The 18,514-nt window shown below is 42.0% G+C and overlaps 1 protein-coding gene across 1 annotated transcript; it reads right to left on the bottom strand.

The window, feature by feature from the left end:
• LOC129119038 (nuclear receptor subfamily 0 group B member 2-like) lies at window positions 1-5,288 on the bottom strand. The gene is made up of 2 exons (XM_054630764.2): window positions 4,685-5,288; window positions 1-254 (listed from the first exon to the last, which is right to left on the bottom strand). The coding sequence occupies exons 1-2, from the start codon at window positions 5,286-5,288 to the stop codon at window positions 1-3; spliced, it is 858 nt and encodes a 285-aa protein (XP_054486739.2).
• Between the last annotated feature and the right edge of the window lie 13,226 nt (window positions 5,289-18,514).

The raw sequence follows: 18,514 nt of genomic DNA, 5'->3' as shown, positions 1-18,514 counted from the left end.
TCAAAGCCAGTCTGGTTTGTTATATAGGGTTTCTAGAAGTAGTACATTTAGGGTGGCCTCTCCTAGGATGGGCCTGAAGAAGAGCTCTTCAATAGCAGCTGCATCAATGTCTCGAAGAGATGTGATTAGCTGAAGAATAGAAGCAAACCTGCTGAGGCTTCCATGGAGCATTGTTGAGATAAATTCCATCAGGGCTTTCTGAGCTTCCTGCTGCAGTAATTGTACGTAAGGGAGACATTTCAGGACACAACATTCTGTCAAAACAAAAAGTAAAATAACAAATCCCGAGTAAACATTTCTGTTCTGTGTCTTTTGTAATGATGGGTGTCTGGATTTCTGGCTTATAGGACTACTTTCTCCATAGAAAAAAATAAACACTTCTTAAACATACTTTTTTGAAAAAGAAGGTATGTGTAGCTCAATAATTTGAATGATCATTGGGCAGCATTGTAATCACATTGGAATCTAGCCCATTACATTAAAATCCAACTTTGAAATGGTAACAGCAGGTAATTTTGACTCAGTACAGATGGAGAAGGAGTTCTGTAGTGCTGTCTACCCACCAAATGATGCTAAGATAGTAGTCTGGGCAGGTGAAAATATTCCAGCTCTAATCCATCCTACCTAGGTAACAGCAGGAGATGGAGAGGATGGTTTGGAGCAGTGAGCAGGCTCGTGGCCTGAAGATGTAGGTTTCCAGTACACCCAGCCCCATCTCCTTCCTATTGTTGCCTCTGCTTACTAGTGTAAGCTGGGGCACTGTGGTTCACTACACTATCTAGGTATTTTCATTTACAGTCTAAAAAGAGCAAGAGGAGTGCCTCAGCAAGAGGAGCGTCTGAAGGAGAGGCCTTTGCCCTATGAAGTCACGGTCATGAGCCTCAATCAGGTATCTCCCATAGCATGTGACCTGCTGGCTCACTGAGGGTGTTTGTGGGTGCCAGAACTCAGTGCTAAGGACACCCTGTGTTCATCCTTTGCCTCTGAAGGGAGTGCCTTGTCATGTAGCTCTCAGCAACCTGTTGCCTCCTGTCCTGACTCTCTAAGGATATCTTTTCTCTCCTAGAATTGTTGCAGTCTGGACAGAGGGTAGAACACACTATTTGGCAACTTTTACAGTGACTGACCCCATACCTCCCTGGAATAGAATCTGAATAGCTCACACCAGGTGTGTTTCACACAGTATCATTCACTTCAGTGTGGGACGTTCAGCATTCTTGCCTAGTGCCTTGTACCAGGGCAAAACCAACCTGGCTGGGTTTCCTTCAGTCTGTAACTGGCTGACTGTTGTCAGCCTTCAGCAACTCTCTTGTTCCTAGACACCACCGCCAGAGGAGAAGCCTCAGCCAAACCTGCAACCAGGCTAGCCAGAAATTAAGTGTTTTCAAAAGTCATCATCTCCCCCAGGATTACCAGCAGCTGCAAGCTGTGAGGATGATTCCAAATGTTAGATTTTTCATGGAAAGGAAATTGTCAGGATTTTGTGGATTCGGGATGAAGTTGCAATAGTTTATATCTCTTAAAATATGCTTAATTTCCCCATTTGGTCTTCTTTTCTATGTAACCAAATACTGGTTTTAATTTACACATTATGAGACACTTCTTGTTCTGAGATATGTTGTAATAATATTCAGTCAAACACATGTTTCCAGCTGTACTGTAAACCTCTTAAGAGTATCCTTTTTTTTAACAGAAGCCCTGTCACAGCCTCGATGGAATTTTTGAATATATATATGTACATAAATATGTATATATATGGCACTGATATAATAACAGCACTGCTTTTCACTGTTCCCATCTCTTCACTGTGCAGTCCCAATTGCTCTTCAGACAATTGTCAAAAACACAAAAATGTTTTGTGTTTTTGACAATTGTCAAAAACACAAAAACACCTCACTCTGTGCTGTTCCTGTGTGGCAGAACAGTCCTACCTGCTCCTTCCTTTGACTTATTGCCTGGTTCCAAGTAGAGAAGGCCTTGCAGCTGGACCCTTCACCCACAGATACTGAGACAGCTCCAAAGCCACCCAGCCAAAGCTCCCCTGGGAAGAGTGGGGATGCCAATATGTTCTGGAGAGTCTGGATTCTGTTGATGCAAGGGGCTGGTTTACCCTCAGGGGCTGGTGCACAATTTCTTCTTAGCAGGCTCTTGCTGGCCCAGAGGTGGTCAATCAGTAACCCAGCCAGAGCCTCCCACACAGAGGTGCTGCACAGATTCTGTTGTTATTTCCAGCTCTGGGTCTCTCAGCATAAGAAGGACATGGACCTGCTGGAATGACTCCAGAGGAGGGCCCTGAAGATGATCAGAGGGCTGGTGCACCTCTCCTATGAACACAGGATGACAGAGTTGGGGTTGTTCAGCCTGGAGAAGAAAAGGCTTTGGAAAGACCTATGAGCAGCCTTCCAGTGCCTAAAGGGGCTTTACAAGAAAGCTGGACAGGGACTTTTTACAGGGGCCTGTAATGATAGGAGAAGGGGAAATGGCCTTGAACTGAAAGAAGGTAGGTAGGCTTAGGCCAGATGTGTAGGCAGAAATCCTTTACTGTCAGAGTGGTGAGATATTGGAGCAGCTTGCTCAGAGATGTGAATGCCACAGCCTCAGGGACTGGCCAGAAGGCCAGGCTGGATGGGGCTTGGAGGAACCTGGCCTAGTGGAAGGTGTCCTTTCCAATGGCAGAGGGGTTGGATTAGAAGATCTTTAGGGTCCCTTCCAACCCAAAGCATTCTATGATTCTTGTAGGAGGACCTAGGCTCCATCGTGCTGCCTGCCACCCTCTTGCCAAAGGGATTTTTCTAATCATAGTAAGCACAATGTCTGTGCCACAAGAGATCCCTCAGGGTACAAGCAAAGCTTTACATAGTTGTCATGCTTCTTATCCAAGTGATGGCTGCTACAGCTGCATCCCTGGATGTCCTGTGGAACTCCAGCTCATGACCCAGCTCTGGACCGCTCTGGTCCTGGCCCTTCCCCATTGCTTCAGTCAGTTTTGGTGGTCCCAACAGAAATAAAACATTAAGGGTGGTAATGAGGTACTTCATAATCCAAAAGAGAGTTAGTCACTGCTGGTGAAAGCCTGAAAGCCTTTTAGAACTGAGGCCTGCAAAAATAGTAGCATTTTGCCAAACATCAAGCCAAAACTTGAAAAGTTTGAAAATGTGTTGCAAATATGTAGAAAACATTTTCTGAGTTTGGTGGAAGGTGTTGAAAAACTATTAAAAGTAGTAGTTGTGAAACAAGAGCTGTACAGGTTTGTTTTCAGCAAAGGGTGCTTTGGGCTGTGTATAAGCCCTGAGTATCTGTTTCAGCTCAGACTTAGATGGTGACTCTGTTTCATATGGAGGCTTAACTGAATCTAAGCTTAACTGATGTTCTCCAGGCTGCCTTCTGCAGCTCATGGAGAAATATTCCAGGAAATAAGGTCATCCCAGCTAAGAGCTGAGTGTCATTCCTGAAACTGTGGAATGTGCCTGCAGACAGCATTGAGGGCTGCTGGCTCTCTCATACAGCACCCTGGGGAAGCAGCAGGCCTTTAGGAGGCACAAATCCAGAACATAACCCTGCTACTGCTGTTTCTCCTTAAGTGAATATTGCATTTTACCCACAGAGACAATAAAAATGCCAGCTAGTTAAACTGTGTAAGCTGCAGATGAGGCCTTTCTCCTCTTATCATCCCCCTGGATAAAAACAGTGGTTTCTTTTTGCCTGATTTTATTGTGAAAAAAGCTTGCACTGAAATGAACTCTTCTGCTCTGCTGCTGCAGCACAGACACTCAAGGCAATACCAAGCATCTGGATGACATTACACCTCAAGAATCAGAATTTGAATCCCATTGGAAGCAACTATAAAGTCACACAGCCTTTGAGCAGCCTATAAACCATCCACCATGAGAATTATAATGGAATAACTGAGGCATTCAAGTATCCTTTTGGTGCTGCCCCAAGTACAGCACACTGCTGACAGTGCAGCCAGCAGCAGTGATTGCTGTGGAAGGAGCTGGGCATCTGAGCCAGAGCAGGCTGGAGTCAGTAAGTCTTTCCATTTACTTTGGTGGACTTAGAGCTCAGCTTTTAATGACTCATGCACTCCATGGTGCTGACTGAGGCAAACCTTCCTTCCTAAGGAGCCTGAACTTGGCATCAGAAGTGAGAGGATGCAATCAGAAGTCTTAGTTTGGTGTCCCAGGCTTTGAAAGTAGAGATACTAAATTATATAAATATACAAAAAAGCTGTGTAAACTCAACATATCATCCTTTTGCCTCACTGATGAAAATCAGATGGTTATTTTCTCCAGTGTTCTTGTTACTGAAGAAGCCTTTGCTAAAATACCTCTAAAGCTCAGGTCATGTGCCCATGTACCCTCTCTCCCTTGCTGTGACGTGAGGGTGAGGCTGCTGTGTTACCTTTGAGCTGGAAGTCATTGAAGTTACACAATTCTTTATGACTTACAATTTGTCAGATAGAGGTTGTTTTGACTTACAGTGGGTGACATACTGCACATGTCCAAGGAACCAAAATAAACCACATCAGGCAGAAAAAGTGTTAAATCAGGGAATACAGGTTTTTGAGAACATTTAACTATATTCATAGAAATGAGTAAAACAAAACATTTTCTCTATGCAAATCAAAAATGTCAGATATCTTTCTAGGCACATAATAATTTGTGTAATTTCTGGGAGGACTTACCAGAATTAAAAAGAATAATTCCTTTAAGATAGGCGTATTCTTTTGCACTTATGTCCAGGTCCCAGAATTTCCACAATAAATTCTTCATCTTCTGAACTTCTGTGAAAGATGCCCCTGCTGATGAGCTGCCCAGTTCATTCATAGCTGTTGAAGACTGATTGAGGAGGATTTTTTTCAATAAACTGGTGGCTGGAACCTCTCTCAGGTCAAAATCCACTCCTTCTTGTGCCATGCCCAGGACAAAAAGAGGGGCCCAGTTTTGTTGTATGAGGACAAACTGATCCTCCCAAGGCATGTGATAAAAAGAAGGTAAGTTTCTAATGAAAGTTGAAGTCTTCAACAGCACTTCAGAAGCTCTTCTGCATGTGGCTTCTGGTGTTCTCAGGACAACTCTTCTGTCCAAACAAGGGCAGCATTTCCTTCTTGCAGAGCAGTGGGGGCTGCAATGCTGCTGGTGCCACTTGGTCTCACTTCCTTGCTCTTTGTTAAGGATCTGGTACAGGATGCTTTTAGAATGGAGTGTCCCACACTGACATTTCCCACATTTCTCAGCAGGGATCTTGGTGGCCATGCAGCCAGAGCTCCCTGTGGCAGGAAGCAGCATGTCTGGAGCTGTGCGTCAGCAGCAGGGGAGGGCCCTTCTGCCACACAGGGAGGCATTGTGTGCTTATATAGACCTGGGCAGGTGTTGGAAAGCGATATGACCCTGATCCATAAGGTTACCTTGAACTTTACTTGCACCAGTGTGTTTTGAATGGGGCGTGGCTGAGGCTGCTGGCGTCCCTGGGCTGCTGTAGCCCAGGGTGGCATGGCCAGTCCTGGGGACAGTCCTGGAGATGGAAATCCTGTGTTTCAGAATTACCTCAGGTTTCTGTGAGATTTGAGAGAAACCTCAGAGAACGTCAGCTGTTGGGAGTGCATGACAGTGTTCTCTCTTGCATTTCACAAATGGTAATTTCAACCACAGAATGTGAAGGCTTAAGTCATAGAATTGATTAAGTTGGAATAGACCTTTCAGATCATCAAGTCCAGCCATTAACCCAACACTGCCAAGTCCACCACTAATCCATGTCCTCAAGTGCCACATTTACATGCTTTTAAGTGCCTCCAGGAATGGTGACTCTACCACTTCCCTGAGCAGCCTGGGCACCTGGGCATTGATGTAGAACAAAACAACACAAGACATCCAGTACAGCTTCCTCCTTCAGAATATTTCTCCCAGACAGGCTGTGTAATTAAATTTTCCTCATAGAAATTGATGAAACAAAAATGGCAATTCATACTAGTGTATATGGGAACTTTTGTAGCAGCACAAGAGCTGAATGATTGAATTGTCAGGACTCTTCAGCCAACAGCAGGGAACACGAGGTAGCAGGAATGAAAGCAACTTAGCCTTAATAAGAAGACATTGGTACTTCAAGTTTTTGTTACTTCACACTCTACTCTCTTGCTTGCTCTTATACAGGGGAAAAGGTACATTTTCATGTGAAAATTTTTTCACATGATGTTTATGCATTCCTACCATCTGGGCTCTTAGCATGTCTCAGCAAGAACTGGGCATTAAAAACAACAGCGTGAAGGTCTCTATCTGCCAGATCTCCAAGCCTTTGGTGTGCAAAGGCCCTCCCCCCCCCACCATCAGATGCCTAACTGCAAATTTGTCTTTTACTACTCCAGGTTTGGGTTTTTTCCATGCTGGTCTATTTTAAGTACATTCTTTACCTCTTCATGATATTTATGTTGCAAAATTTTCCCCTTCTGAGGAGGCAAAAAGTGGAGTAAGAGATGTCTGCTCCAAAGTTGAGAAATTTAGGAGTGTAGTGCTGCTGAGGTGCAGTGACTGCTAACTGCTGTGGAGGTTCAGGGCACACACAGCGCTGAATACCTGGTGGTATTTGCTTGTCCACCTCTCCATTCATTCAACAGCTCCCTGTTGCTGTCCATTGCTGGGGTATCAAAGAGCTTTGTAAGTTAAATGGCACAGCAATAGGGAAGTCCCCAGAAAGTCCCCAGAAAGGCCCCTCCCTCTTATTCCTGATGTAAAATTCAAGCTGGGCTGAGGTTGAATGGAATGAACTCCAGTTACAGGGGCATTGCCATCTGAGGTTCAGCATGAATGATATTGATTGGCTAATGGCTGTACTAGAAAGACATACTGAGCTTGCTAAAATCATTCTTGCAGAGTGTTTGCTTGTGAAAAGAAGTTCTGTCTCCTAACTGCTGGTGAGTGTGGTGGTGTTTCAGTAATCTAGGCAGCAGAGCTCTGAGCAGCCCAGCTCCTGTGCTCCAAGAGCAACATCTCATGGTTAACCATTTCCCTCTCTGGTACATGCCACTATTTCACAGCTCCTATTAACTGTGCTTATGAAAACTCTCCTTCAGGTTAAATTGGCTCTTTTCCTACTTTTTTCCTTCTGAGGTCTCCATCAGTCATATGCAGAGTTCTGATGTCAGCAACGTATGGTATTGGATACCATTTCTATTTGTCATCATTTATTTCCTTTGTTTGTGTATAGAGCTAAGAGGCAGAAGCAAATTATATTTCTTTCTATCAGAATTTCCCAGTATGTATATATAAATAGATATATATAATTATATAATAATTGTATGACTGTTTACCAAAAATAAGAGTAAAGGTCACTGCACCAGTATGACTGCCTAGAATGCATTATACATTATCAGATTTCCTGAGAAAATGATTACTTAGAATTATGAGTCAATACTGAATTGCAGGTGAAACTGATCCTGGTCATCCTGATCCAAAACTGACTGCCTGTGTGACCCAATTTTCTCAAAGGTAGAAGACCAGCAGCCAAATTCAGCTCTATACTTATAAATAGTATTATAGTTAATAAATAGTTAATTTTTCTTTCTAAATCTTACCTATAGAATGGTTGCAGCCACATGCACCTAGATATGAAGCATGCTGCAGTAGCAATGATTCATACTTTCAAATGTTAAGGAAGAACAAAATAGAAAACCCAATTTTGTGATATGATAAATCCCCATGGATTTCTATCTATTTTAGCTGTCTCTAGCATGCTGGCTTGAGGACAATGAGACACAATCACATCAGTGTTATCTTTTGTTTTTTGCATTTATATACTTTTTCAACCTAGGAGACACCCATGCCCACAAATACTCACTGCCCCCACATTCTCTCTGAAACCATCAGAATTGCTTCTCCAGCACAAGTGTTGCCTTTTGGACAACAATGCAATGTGTCCTAAGTTCACACACAAAATTAAAAGAACTGAGAGAGAGTTGGTTTAGATTAGATATATGGAAGGAATTCTTTACTGTGAGCCACTTGTGAGGCACTGGCACAGGCTGCTCAGAGAAGCTGTGGATTGCCCATCACTGGGAGTGTTCAAGGCCAGGTTAGAAGGGCTTTGAGCAACCTGGTCAGTGGAAGGTGTCCCTGCCCATGGCAGAGGGGTTGGAGCTAGATATCTTTAAGGTCCCTTCCAACCCAAGCCATTCTATGTATATTCACCCCATTGCTGAGCATTAAAATTGCTGGGAATTAAAATAATAAATATCTCATTGGCTCCAAACATATAAGACGTATTATTTTTGGCTCATAGTCCATAGCATTAAATCACTTAATGGAATACTTGGAAGTCTGAAGAGACTTGTCAGATAGTAGAGGAGCTTACATGACAAATTTATTCTTACCTTGGCAGTAGCCAAACATGAATCTTTCAGGAAGAGTGTATGATACATACCACTCTTCTCATGACTATTTTTCTTGTCTTGAATAATTTGCATCTTAAGGAAATCCTGAGCCAGAATCACTTTATTATATATTCATTTAATAACTTTCAATTAATTTCTAACCTTTGTTCCTATGCAGTCTGCTTCTAAAGCCACAAGAACATCCACATCAGCCTATGTCAAGGAATTCTCTGTGGATGCTTGTAAGTGAGACAAAACTTGATCAAACATTACATTTACAGTATCTGGTGCCTTCTTGCTCTTTTGCTGTGGAGGAAAAAGGGGAATCAATCAATCAATCCTTATTCATCCTGTCTATTACTTGGTCTACTTATAAATCTCTGTAAGATTCCTTTTGTCCAAACTAAAGAGTTGTAGCTTCTTTCTTTAGAGTGACACAAGGCCTTTGTTCATCTTGTTAACCTTATTTGAATCTTTCCTAGCCCTACAGCTTTTCTAAGATATTCTTTAGAGGGATGTACATGAAGTATCAGGATAGGACACAATATCCAGGCCTTAGGAAAGCATGGATTTATACAGAGACAGGATGAAGTTCTCTGTTTTGTCTTTCTCAGAAGTCACTTCTGAACAATGAGCTGTTGTTGCTGTGGAACAGTCACAGCCCCCAGGTTTTATTCCTGAATGATGGTCATCAGTTCAGAGTCTCTTAAATTCATCAGTAGAGTCAGGAGTGGTTTATGTGCATCTTTTGCCATATATGCATACACACATATACTTCATCATCATTTGACACCTAGCTGATGATTTTCATAAAGCCTTTCTGCAATTCTTCTGAAAGTCCTGTCTTCCTCCAAATAATTTTGTACCATCAGCAGACATTGTTATTCTCAAAATTTGAAGGCACTGCTCTTCAGAATAGTTCACTCAATGCTGTGAGTCGTTTGAAAGACTATAATAATTTAACTATTAAGAGAAAGAAGATCTGACACTGTCCTTATAGTAGAGTGTCCATATATACAAGCACATAAATGTTGGACTGTACATATGTACACCATATATATAGTAACTGTGTTATTACCAAGCATTGATGTGAGCTCTCCTACTTTCCTAAAAGGTAAAATTGGAGGCAGATGCATTTCTGGAGGAGAAGAATCTTCTGCTATTATTTCATATGGGCTTTAAGAAGGAAATGCCTTCCCAGGAAACTGACAGCAGCCTCTCTGGCGTCACACCAGCTTGATATGTGCACATTTTCCTTGATTCAGTGACCTCTTATCACTCTGGTCTCACTTGAAAACATTTAATTGGCCTATAAACATCCATATGACTACAGAACAGGAATCTCTAGGAGTTTTATACAATGTGTTTTCTGGGAGAGGTTGGGTGAATTCCGTGTCACTGGCACTTTTGAGGACAGCTGACCTCTCTAACAGCCTTAAGAAAAGGAAACAGCAATAAAACCATTATCTTTCTAGAAGGGTTCCATTTCCTCCATCTTTCTTGAGCTATAAAGGCATTCATTTCTCAGCTAGAGAAACTAAAAGCTACCATTCAGACTGCCAGCTTTGGCTAGGCAGATACTGGGAAATACCAGGTCCACATTGAAACCTGCTCATCTTTTAAACAAGTTCTGAAACAATGTCTTTACCTTATGAGAATGCCATCATAAAGTAGGATTTGACCCTAATATCTGAAATAAATCTACATGAATAACAAATCCAGTTAATTTAAACATGCTTAGCCTACCTTGAAGCTCAAGTTATTGAGGGTAAGCATGTGCTTAAAATGCATTTGTTGGTTGTGTCTGATAAAATCAGCATCTTTTTGATGATAGCCATTTGAATAAATTAGCAAACTAATAGAGAGGCAGCTGCCCTGCCGTGAAATGTTTTCTAACACTGAAACTAGGCCTGTTTTAAATTTGCCTCTGGTGACTGAGTTACATAGAAGGCAAGTGTCTCTGAACTTATGCCTCAAACCTTGATGTAAAACAGGACTTCTGAGGAGCCCCCTCTCTAAAAACATATCCAAGGCATTATATTTAACTCAGGTACTCCTGTTCTTTGTTTCAAGAAACCTTGAGTAGCATTTAAAGTGACTTTTTGGCAGGTGCTGCTCACTAGCTGAAGTAGGGGCAGAGTTTATCTTCATTTTAAACCAAGGACATTTTGTTAGAGTTATTATACTGCCTGGTTATATCTCAGCTGTTGCAAATGTGAATGCAAACATGTGCCTTCTGGAGCTATAACAAATATGAGACTAAAATATTAGCACAGAAAGTAAATAACAGCTCAGCAGTTCTCCTCAGGCAGAAGATGGGATGACACAGGAACATATATCTTAATTCTTCAGCTTCTTATAAATCTAAAGAAGCAATAGATTTCTTTGAATACATATGCATAAATAAACCCAAAATGTCTCTTCATGTTGTTTAAGACAGAAAAGAAACAAACAAGCAAAACAACAAACAAACAAGCAAAACAAACAAACCCAGCTGGATAAGTAAACTCTTTCACAATTTTTTAATGGCTCTAACCTGCCTCACAGTAACATGGGTCAGAGCCTTCTTCAGCACTTTGCCCACCATAGCAGGTGTGCTGCTTCTGGGACAGGTGACAGGTAAGGGATTGGTTAAAGTCATGTTTGGAAATGGACACGAATCTGGAGACATGAATAGCTTTTAAGCTGCCCAACACCAATTGTTTGCTTTCTTCATACTAAATTTTTCACAAGGGTAAATTGTCAATATTTTGTAAGGGCACAGCTCAGGATGTAGAGATTCTAAAATATACCAGAAGTGACCTTGTACAAGTTTGTGCCATTTTTCCCAGCTCCCCCACTGAGGAGATGGTGTTTGTACAGTCACCCCTATCAGCACTGGGACAGGCACCACCTGTCATTTTAAATACAGATAGATGTACCACTTATTGCTCAGCAAGTGAAAAATGATGCAAAGCACAGTTAGAAAATGTTCCTGGATAGCAATGCCATCTCCAGAGTGGCACTGAAAAGGAACTCCTCCTTCAGCTGAGAAGAGTGGTGTAGATGATAAAATTTAATGTAATATGGAGCCCACTATCATATCAAAGTTTAGTCTGTCTTGTGTCATTGAAGATAAATGCCTAATTTAGTGATCAGCACTCTGTAAATACCATAGATTGGCAAGTGAAGGTTAGATGGCAGATTAGATATGTGGTGTACACCTTCAGATTTGGCTTTATGCATTTCACATATGATCAGATTAGCAAGGCCCAAGAAACTGAATCCCAAACTCTTTCATTTTATTTTGAAATATATAGGGGACAAACAGATCAGAAGACATCTTCTGTGAGAAACATAGGACTAATGTATTGAATTTCCCCTGTGACAAAATTAACGTGCCCAAACTTCCCTTGCTGTTTGCCATAGGATAACTTCTCTACTAATATAAATATCTGTCTACTCAGACTGGGGAAAAGGAACAATGCAGTTCTGTCTCAAAATCTGGATTTTCTAAGAGCTCAGAATACTTAAAACCAGAAAATTCTCTGGTATTACAAACAATGGATACTTAATCTGTCAAACCTTTACCTGACCGGCAGTACTGAAAGGCACGAGTCTGCCTGCCTTCAGGCAATTATTTCTTTAGAAACAGGTTGGTCTGACAAAACTGGGTAGAAAGAAAAGATGTTGAGTCATACTGTAAATTGTAAATGAATTTCTTTTCCTATCTCCATGTTAGAGGCTCAGCTGTCAAGGTACCTTGGGGAGTGAGACAGCCTTCTGAGAACCATGGAGTCCAACAGGGGTAAAGAAAAAAGATTGAAAACCTTTCCAGAGAGCATGTATGGTTTTGAGCTAACAGTTATGTGAGATTAAGGCTAAGGAAATGGATTTTAAATGCTGAAACCCAGAGAAGGATAGCCACAGTCTCTCTGTAGAAATAACTAAGCTGCTGAGAGAGTAGAAGATTCTGAAAATGGAAAATGTTAAATAGTACAGGTTAAAAATAGAAGGGAGGGAAAGGAGGGAAAGATCAATCTGAGCACATTTAATAAGAACAGATCATGACAGGATAAATGCAAATAGTTGTATAAAGATGTGAATTGCTGAGTCAAAGGTGGCCACAAGACACAGGCACTTCCATGCTCCTCAGGGGCAGCTTGAAAGATATTCAGACCTTCTTCTGGACCTGTTTCTGTATTTAGTTAATGACTTAGTACTGAAACTTTAGTGTTGCAAGATCAACTGCTGCTTACTCTGGCATTTATGTTATTTCTGTCACTCTGAAAAACAGCTCTGAGATTTTTAGAACCATGCACATTTGCAAAAATCATATTTTTGAAAGAGAAGTCTGGCTCCATTTGTCTCATAAAAATCTGCACTTAACCACTTTTTTAAAAAACACTATTATTCTAAGGTCAGTGGAAACTCCATTAAAGTGTTTCAGGAAATCATCAGATCATTAGAGCAGTGGAAACTGAAATGTATGCAATGTACTGATTTCAAACACATTATAAAACTGGGTAAGAAATCAAGTGTGCAACATTCTCCTTTGGGACCCACACAGTTCCAGTATGATTTTGTCATGCTACATGCCAGTGACTGCTCCTAGCTCACAGTGGCTACTGGAAGGTATTTTTCCTTCAGAGGTGCATCCATTGTCACCTCTCAAACCAGCCTTTGAAACAAAGCAGACATACCTTTTTCTCCCTTAGCTACCTGGGGAAACGTATGCAGGGGGAGTTTTGTCCTCAGGAGTGTGTCTGATACCTAAATCTCCCACCTTGAAGGTGGGACCTTAGAGTCTTGCCATTGTGCATTGAAATTCTGCTCAGAAATGCAGGGTTTGAAAACCATGAGTCAGATCAGTTTAACTGCAAAGCTTGTTGAATTCATTAAAAGAAACAAAAGACCAAGAGAAGCACGTGTCTGCAGTGGGCTCAACAGTCCCTTCACCCTCCCCAGTTCCTGTGACAAGATGGTGAGAGCTCTGTGATAACCTTGTGAGAGGTCACATCCAAATTCAGATAGACCAAAGCATTTATACTCCCAGGACCTGTTTCCCTTTATAGCTCAGATCCAACAGTGCAGATCCTTCTGACCCAGACCTCTCCCCTTTTCCTCCCTCCTCCTGCCTCATATGCTTCTGGTTCTTTCAAGCAGGAAGGGCCCTAGAATTTCCTTCCACTAAGTCAGTACTTGATGCCATCTGTTGCAGAGATGAATTTCTCTTTTGGACAGGGCAGAAGGATTTCTCCATGCCCAGTTTACAGCTATTCCCATAGTGGGCCAGGATTTACCAAGTTCTCAGCTCAGCATGAAGCAGAACTGATCTGGGAAATGCCCAAATCCCATTATATAAATGTTTCATGCTAGAACTCCTCCTCTGAACCCACACCAAGTACCTTGCCCATCATGTGTCACACAATTTCATAAGTGTGAACAAATGACACAGCTCATCATTGATCTCATTTGAGACTGGAGCTGGCAGCAGCCACACATGTTGTGGGGACAGGACTTTGGAGGGGACCTCAGCCCAGTCCCCAGCCCAGTGTTTGGAGAGGCTTTTGGGACAAGCTGTACTGAGCTGGCCCAACAGGGCCCATCCTGTGGCAGGAGGCCACCCCTTCAGAGCTCCATGCTGCTGCCCAGTCCCTCACACTTCTGCAAGCATAGTTTGGAAAGGGCAGCACTCACCTTTGCTCTGCTGTCATGCTAACATCACTTTATTAATAAACTATAAACTGTGACCAAGAACAGATTTGTTTTTCAGAACAAATGTTGGAATGGAACACCCAGTAGAAAACAAACCTGTGAAAATTTAAATTTCACACGTTTTCTCTTGAGTAACTATGGACATGGGATATCTGGTTTATTGTGACTACGGGTGTCACCTTTAAATCCCAAAAACCTGGGGCAAAAATGAAGTCAAAACACATAGAGGGAAAAGTAATTCTGGTTTTGTTTGCAATGTCAAAACAAGACATCACTTGAAAAACTTCTAAAGTTAAAACAAATAATATAGAATGTATTTAAAAAGAGCATGCAGAACAGCTAAAAATATTTATTTTTGGAAGAACCACTCCCAGTCCCAATTCATGTGTCCACAGCAAGTAATATGGTCTGAAAAAAAAGCAAGCAGAGTTGTTTTATTAGCTGGCCTTCCTCACCTTCTGTTTGACTTTGTGTTTCAGTGAGACCACAGGATTAGCAGACTGTTAATACAGCCTCAGAAAACACACATCTTGACCCAAAATGTCATTTTAGGCAGCAAGATAACAGAAAAAAAAACAGTAGATGATAGAAAGTCCATTAAATAATTATAGCAGGAGAGAAAGAAGTCTCTGGAATATCAAACCTTCTGAAAAATGAACATTTTGATAAGGATAAGGGTGAGATTAAGTGTGAGGCCTTGGTGCATTTTGTTACATGTTAAATCATGACACAGAAATCTCAACAGATGAAGGCATTCAGAAGAAGCGAAGAACTAAGGAAGAAAACTGGCAAGCAAATAAAATTATTGGGGAAAAATTATTACTACTGGTTATTTGTTTTCCCTGTTATTGTTTATTAAGAAATTAGCACTTCACTGCCTGAGCCAAGAGCTTACTATGGAAGTGTTAATCTCAAAGAGGAGAAAATAGAGGAAGGTGGGAAGATTTTTTTCCCCCCTTTAATTTTCTTTTCCAACACCAAAATAATTTCTTTGCTTCAAATAAGCATTGCTATCACTGATGTCCACATGAAGCCACACAAGTGGTTGGGTTTGGATGTGCCTTAGCTGAACACAACTGATACTGTGGTCTAAAACTGCTAAAAGAAACAATGATATATGATGACACATCAAAATGGGCATTAATTTGCTTCATAAACAAATGTTTTCTTCTAACCTTTTTTTTCCTGCCTTCTGTTTTGTTTGCTTGTTTGTCACTGGATGTTTGAGCAGGTAAAACAACTGGACCTTGACCTTCTTTGGATTCATCACAAAACAAATTAAGACAAGAAGTAAACAAGCTCCAGCAAATTACAGGTGCATCCTTGCTTATTGCTCTCAAAGCCCAGAAGATTTCTAAATGTGAAAGAAGGAAGGTGGATTAAACCTGACACACAAACATCATTATTTCTAAGACAGTTGCTGGGATATGGCCTCGTGTATCTGTATCATGCAGCAGGTACTATTTATGATAGTAGACATAATAAGAGCAGTGCTGAGAGGAAAATACTTCCCTGTCTGTAGAGTATCATGAAGCTTTGCTCTGCCACCCTATTTCCAACTCCCTATTTCCTGTTTTCTGGAAAAATAGGAAAAAATTGGACAAATCCAGGTAGACTTTTGAGTCCTTAAATGCACAGCTAGATTAGCTACAAACAGGATGATGACCACACACCTGGTAATTCTCTGCAAGAACCCAGTGACTTTTGATCTGACTATCACCTCCATGAGTATGTTACTTATTTTCACACTAACCATCTTAAAGGTAAGCCAAACCACCCAGATGTAATTGCAAAATCCAAGGACAGAGAATCATATTCAGGTTGACTTCACAGATAGAAAACAACTGATAAGCCATCCATATAACAGCTGACTGCAGTTAACCTTTAATTGGGATCCAGCAGCAACATGTGCTTGTTAATATGCTACTTTAAAGGCAAAAAAATAACACAGTCCTGTCTTGTTTATGGAAAAAGTAAAATTAATGGAAAACGTTAATCTCTGGTCTAACATGACCATATTTACCCTGTGATGCCACAGTGCAGTGAGTATTATTCAACACTGACTCTCAAGTTGGACTGCTTTGCCTTTACTTTACACTGTGAAACCAGTGCTTTAGTGTTCACTTAGCAGACATAAAAGTTGGTTTTAAAAAAAGAAATCATTTACACCTACACGTATTTAAACACCAACAGGCACTTCTCTCCAGTGTTACATAACTCTAACACTAATTTCCCCATTTATCTTCACAGGAGATATAGGGTAGGAAAAAAGGTAAACTGTGTAACCTCACTTAAATTTATTAACAGAGTCCTTTGCACCTTCATCCCTGTGTTCCACTGCATGTAGATATTCCAGGCAGTTTGAATCATTAGTACAGGATTAGAACTAGAAACACAGAACAGGCTTGCAATGGCCTCTCCTTGGACACAGAGATGAAATCTGTATCTCACTGCAGCAGAGACAGTGGCCAGGGGGACCACCTGTGGTAAAGCAAGAACTTGAATGAGAAACATGCCCTGGAGAAGATGAGGGGCTGTGCTGGGTTTGGCTGGGGTGGAGTTGGCTTTTCCCAAGTGCCTTGTAGGGGGCTGTGTTTTGGACTTGTGCTGAATGCAGGGTTGATGATACAGAGGTGTTTCTGTTATTGCTGAGCAGGGCTTACACAGAGCCAAGCCCTTTTCACTCTTGTACTGCCATGCTGGGGAGGAGACTGGGGGAGCCCAGCAGGTTTGGAGGAGCTGGGACAGGTGGCCCCAATGGATCAAAGGGACACTCAGGACCATGTGAGTTCATACTCAGTGTACAAGATGGGGAGGAGAAAGGGGCAGGGGGGATGTTTGTAGTGATGGTGTTTGTCTTCCCAAGTCACCACCAGGTATGAGGGGGCCCTTCTCTCCTGGAGACTGCTGAACACCTGCCTGCCCATGGAAGCACTGAATTAATTCCTTGCTTTGCTTTGCTTGTCTGAGTAGCTTTTACTTTCCCCATTAAACTGTATTTATCTCAACCCACGAGTTTTATACCTTTTACCCTTCCAATTGTCTCCCTTATCCTGCAGGTGGGGGAATGAGCAAGTGGCTGCTTGGGGCTTGGCCTCTGCCTGGGGTTGAACCAGGCAGGTGTAAAGGTAATAGAAGCTGCCAAGCCAATGGATTTATATTAAAGAAAGCCAGGAGCCAGAGGGATTTGCATGCAGATACTCTTTGTGGCATGGATGGAGCAATTGGACAGGAAGAGAATGGAACTGAAGACTTAAAAGTAGAACTGAACTACTCAGCACCTCAAAGGGAGAGTAGAGTTCACAGACAACTGGAGAAGAGCCCAGGGCCTCCAAAGGTAGTAGAAATATACCACAAAAGTATAGTAAAGCCTAATTCTCAGTGCCCTTTTGAACTGTGCAGAGGCACAGTTAGATCACTGAGATCAATCAAAGAGATGAGTGTTAAATAATGATCTCTTGGATGCCAGTGTACAGGAGCCATTCTCTCTGACACCTACATCAAACTGCATAAAAAGGGTGATGGAAACATTGCTGGAGTCAATGTCCACAGCACACAGCTCTGTTTTCTTTCCAGAAAATTCATTGGTTAGCTGGTCTGACAGAGGGAAGAGATAAAACAACTTGTGGAGTTGACCCCTGGGCTTTCAGACCACGCTTTGATTCAAGAAGCAAGAGACAGTCCCAGTGCATGGGCTGGCTGGGACAGTGGGAGACCCTCACACAGCTCTGCAACAGGGAGACTTCTGGGTTCTCACTGTAGAAACCCAGGATACCAATGTTTTTTCTTCAAACAGTTCATTAAAATCAGCAGTTGTTTGATTTGCAGCCTCTGTGGGGAGTGCAGGCTGCACCTCACTCCCGGCTGGCACAAGCTCAGCAGATTGACTGGCGGTCCCAAATCTCACAGCCTGATCACCAACCTCATTCAACAAAGCTAAAAGAGAGATAATAGTTGGAAAGGAAGCAGCTGACCCAGGGGCAAGAGGCATTCATTTTTCCCACCCTTTAGACCAACACCAGCCTGCCCAAAGTCTTTTTATCGGGTGAAATTTCATCTGTTGCAGAGGAGTTCTGAAAGAGATGACTCACTGAGAAAGATAAGGTTCTCAATGAGGCCATAAATAACAAATCTAGACAGCAATGTCACCCCTACATTTTAGGTCATTGAATGTGAACATAATGAAGTGCAGTGTGCAGCTGCTGAAGCTCAGAGAGGACACAGTTTTTCACACAACCTGGTGGTAGATTTGAGACTCAAACCCATTTTTCCTATCTATTTGCCTGGCACCGTGCCAGCCAGGGCCATTTGGACTCCTGGGCTGAGCCCCAGATTAAATAAATTCTTATTCTTTCTGGCATTGTAGGACAGATCTCTCCTACTGAAGCTTTATGCATTTGGGAGCCCATTCATGTGCTGACAAGACTGCAGTGGCCCAGCCTCTGAAATGCAAAC

Source organism: Agelaius phoeniceus, chromosome 3, assembly GCF_051311805.1.
Source record: "Agelaius phoeniceus isolate bAgePho1 chromosome 3, bAgePho1.hap1, whole genome shotgun sequence".
Lineage (NCBI taxonomy): Eukaryota > Metazoa > Chordata > Aves > Passeriformes > Icteridae > Agelaius > Agelaius phoeniceus.
This window is presented reverse-complemented; position numbering and strand designations above follow the sequence as displayed.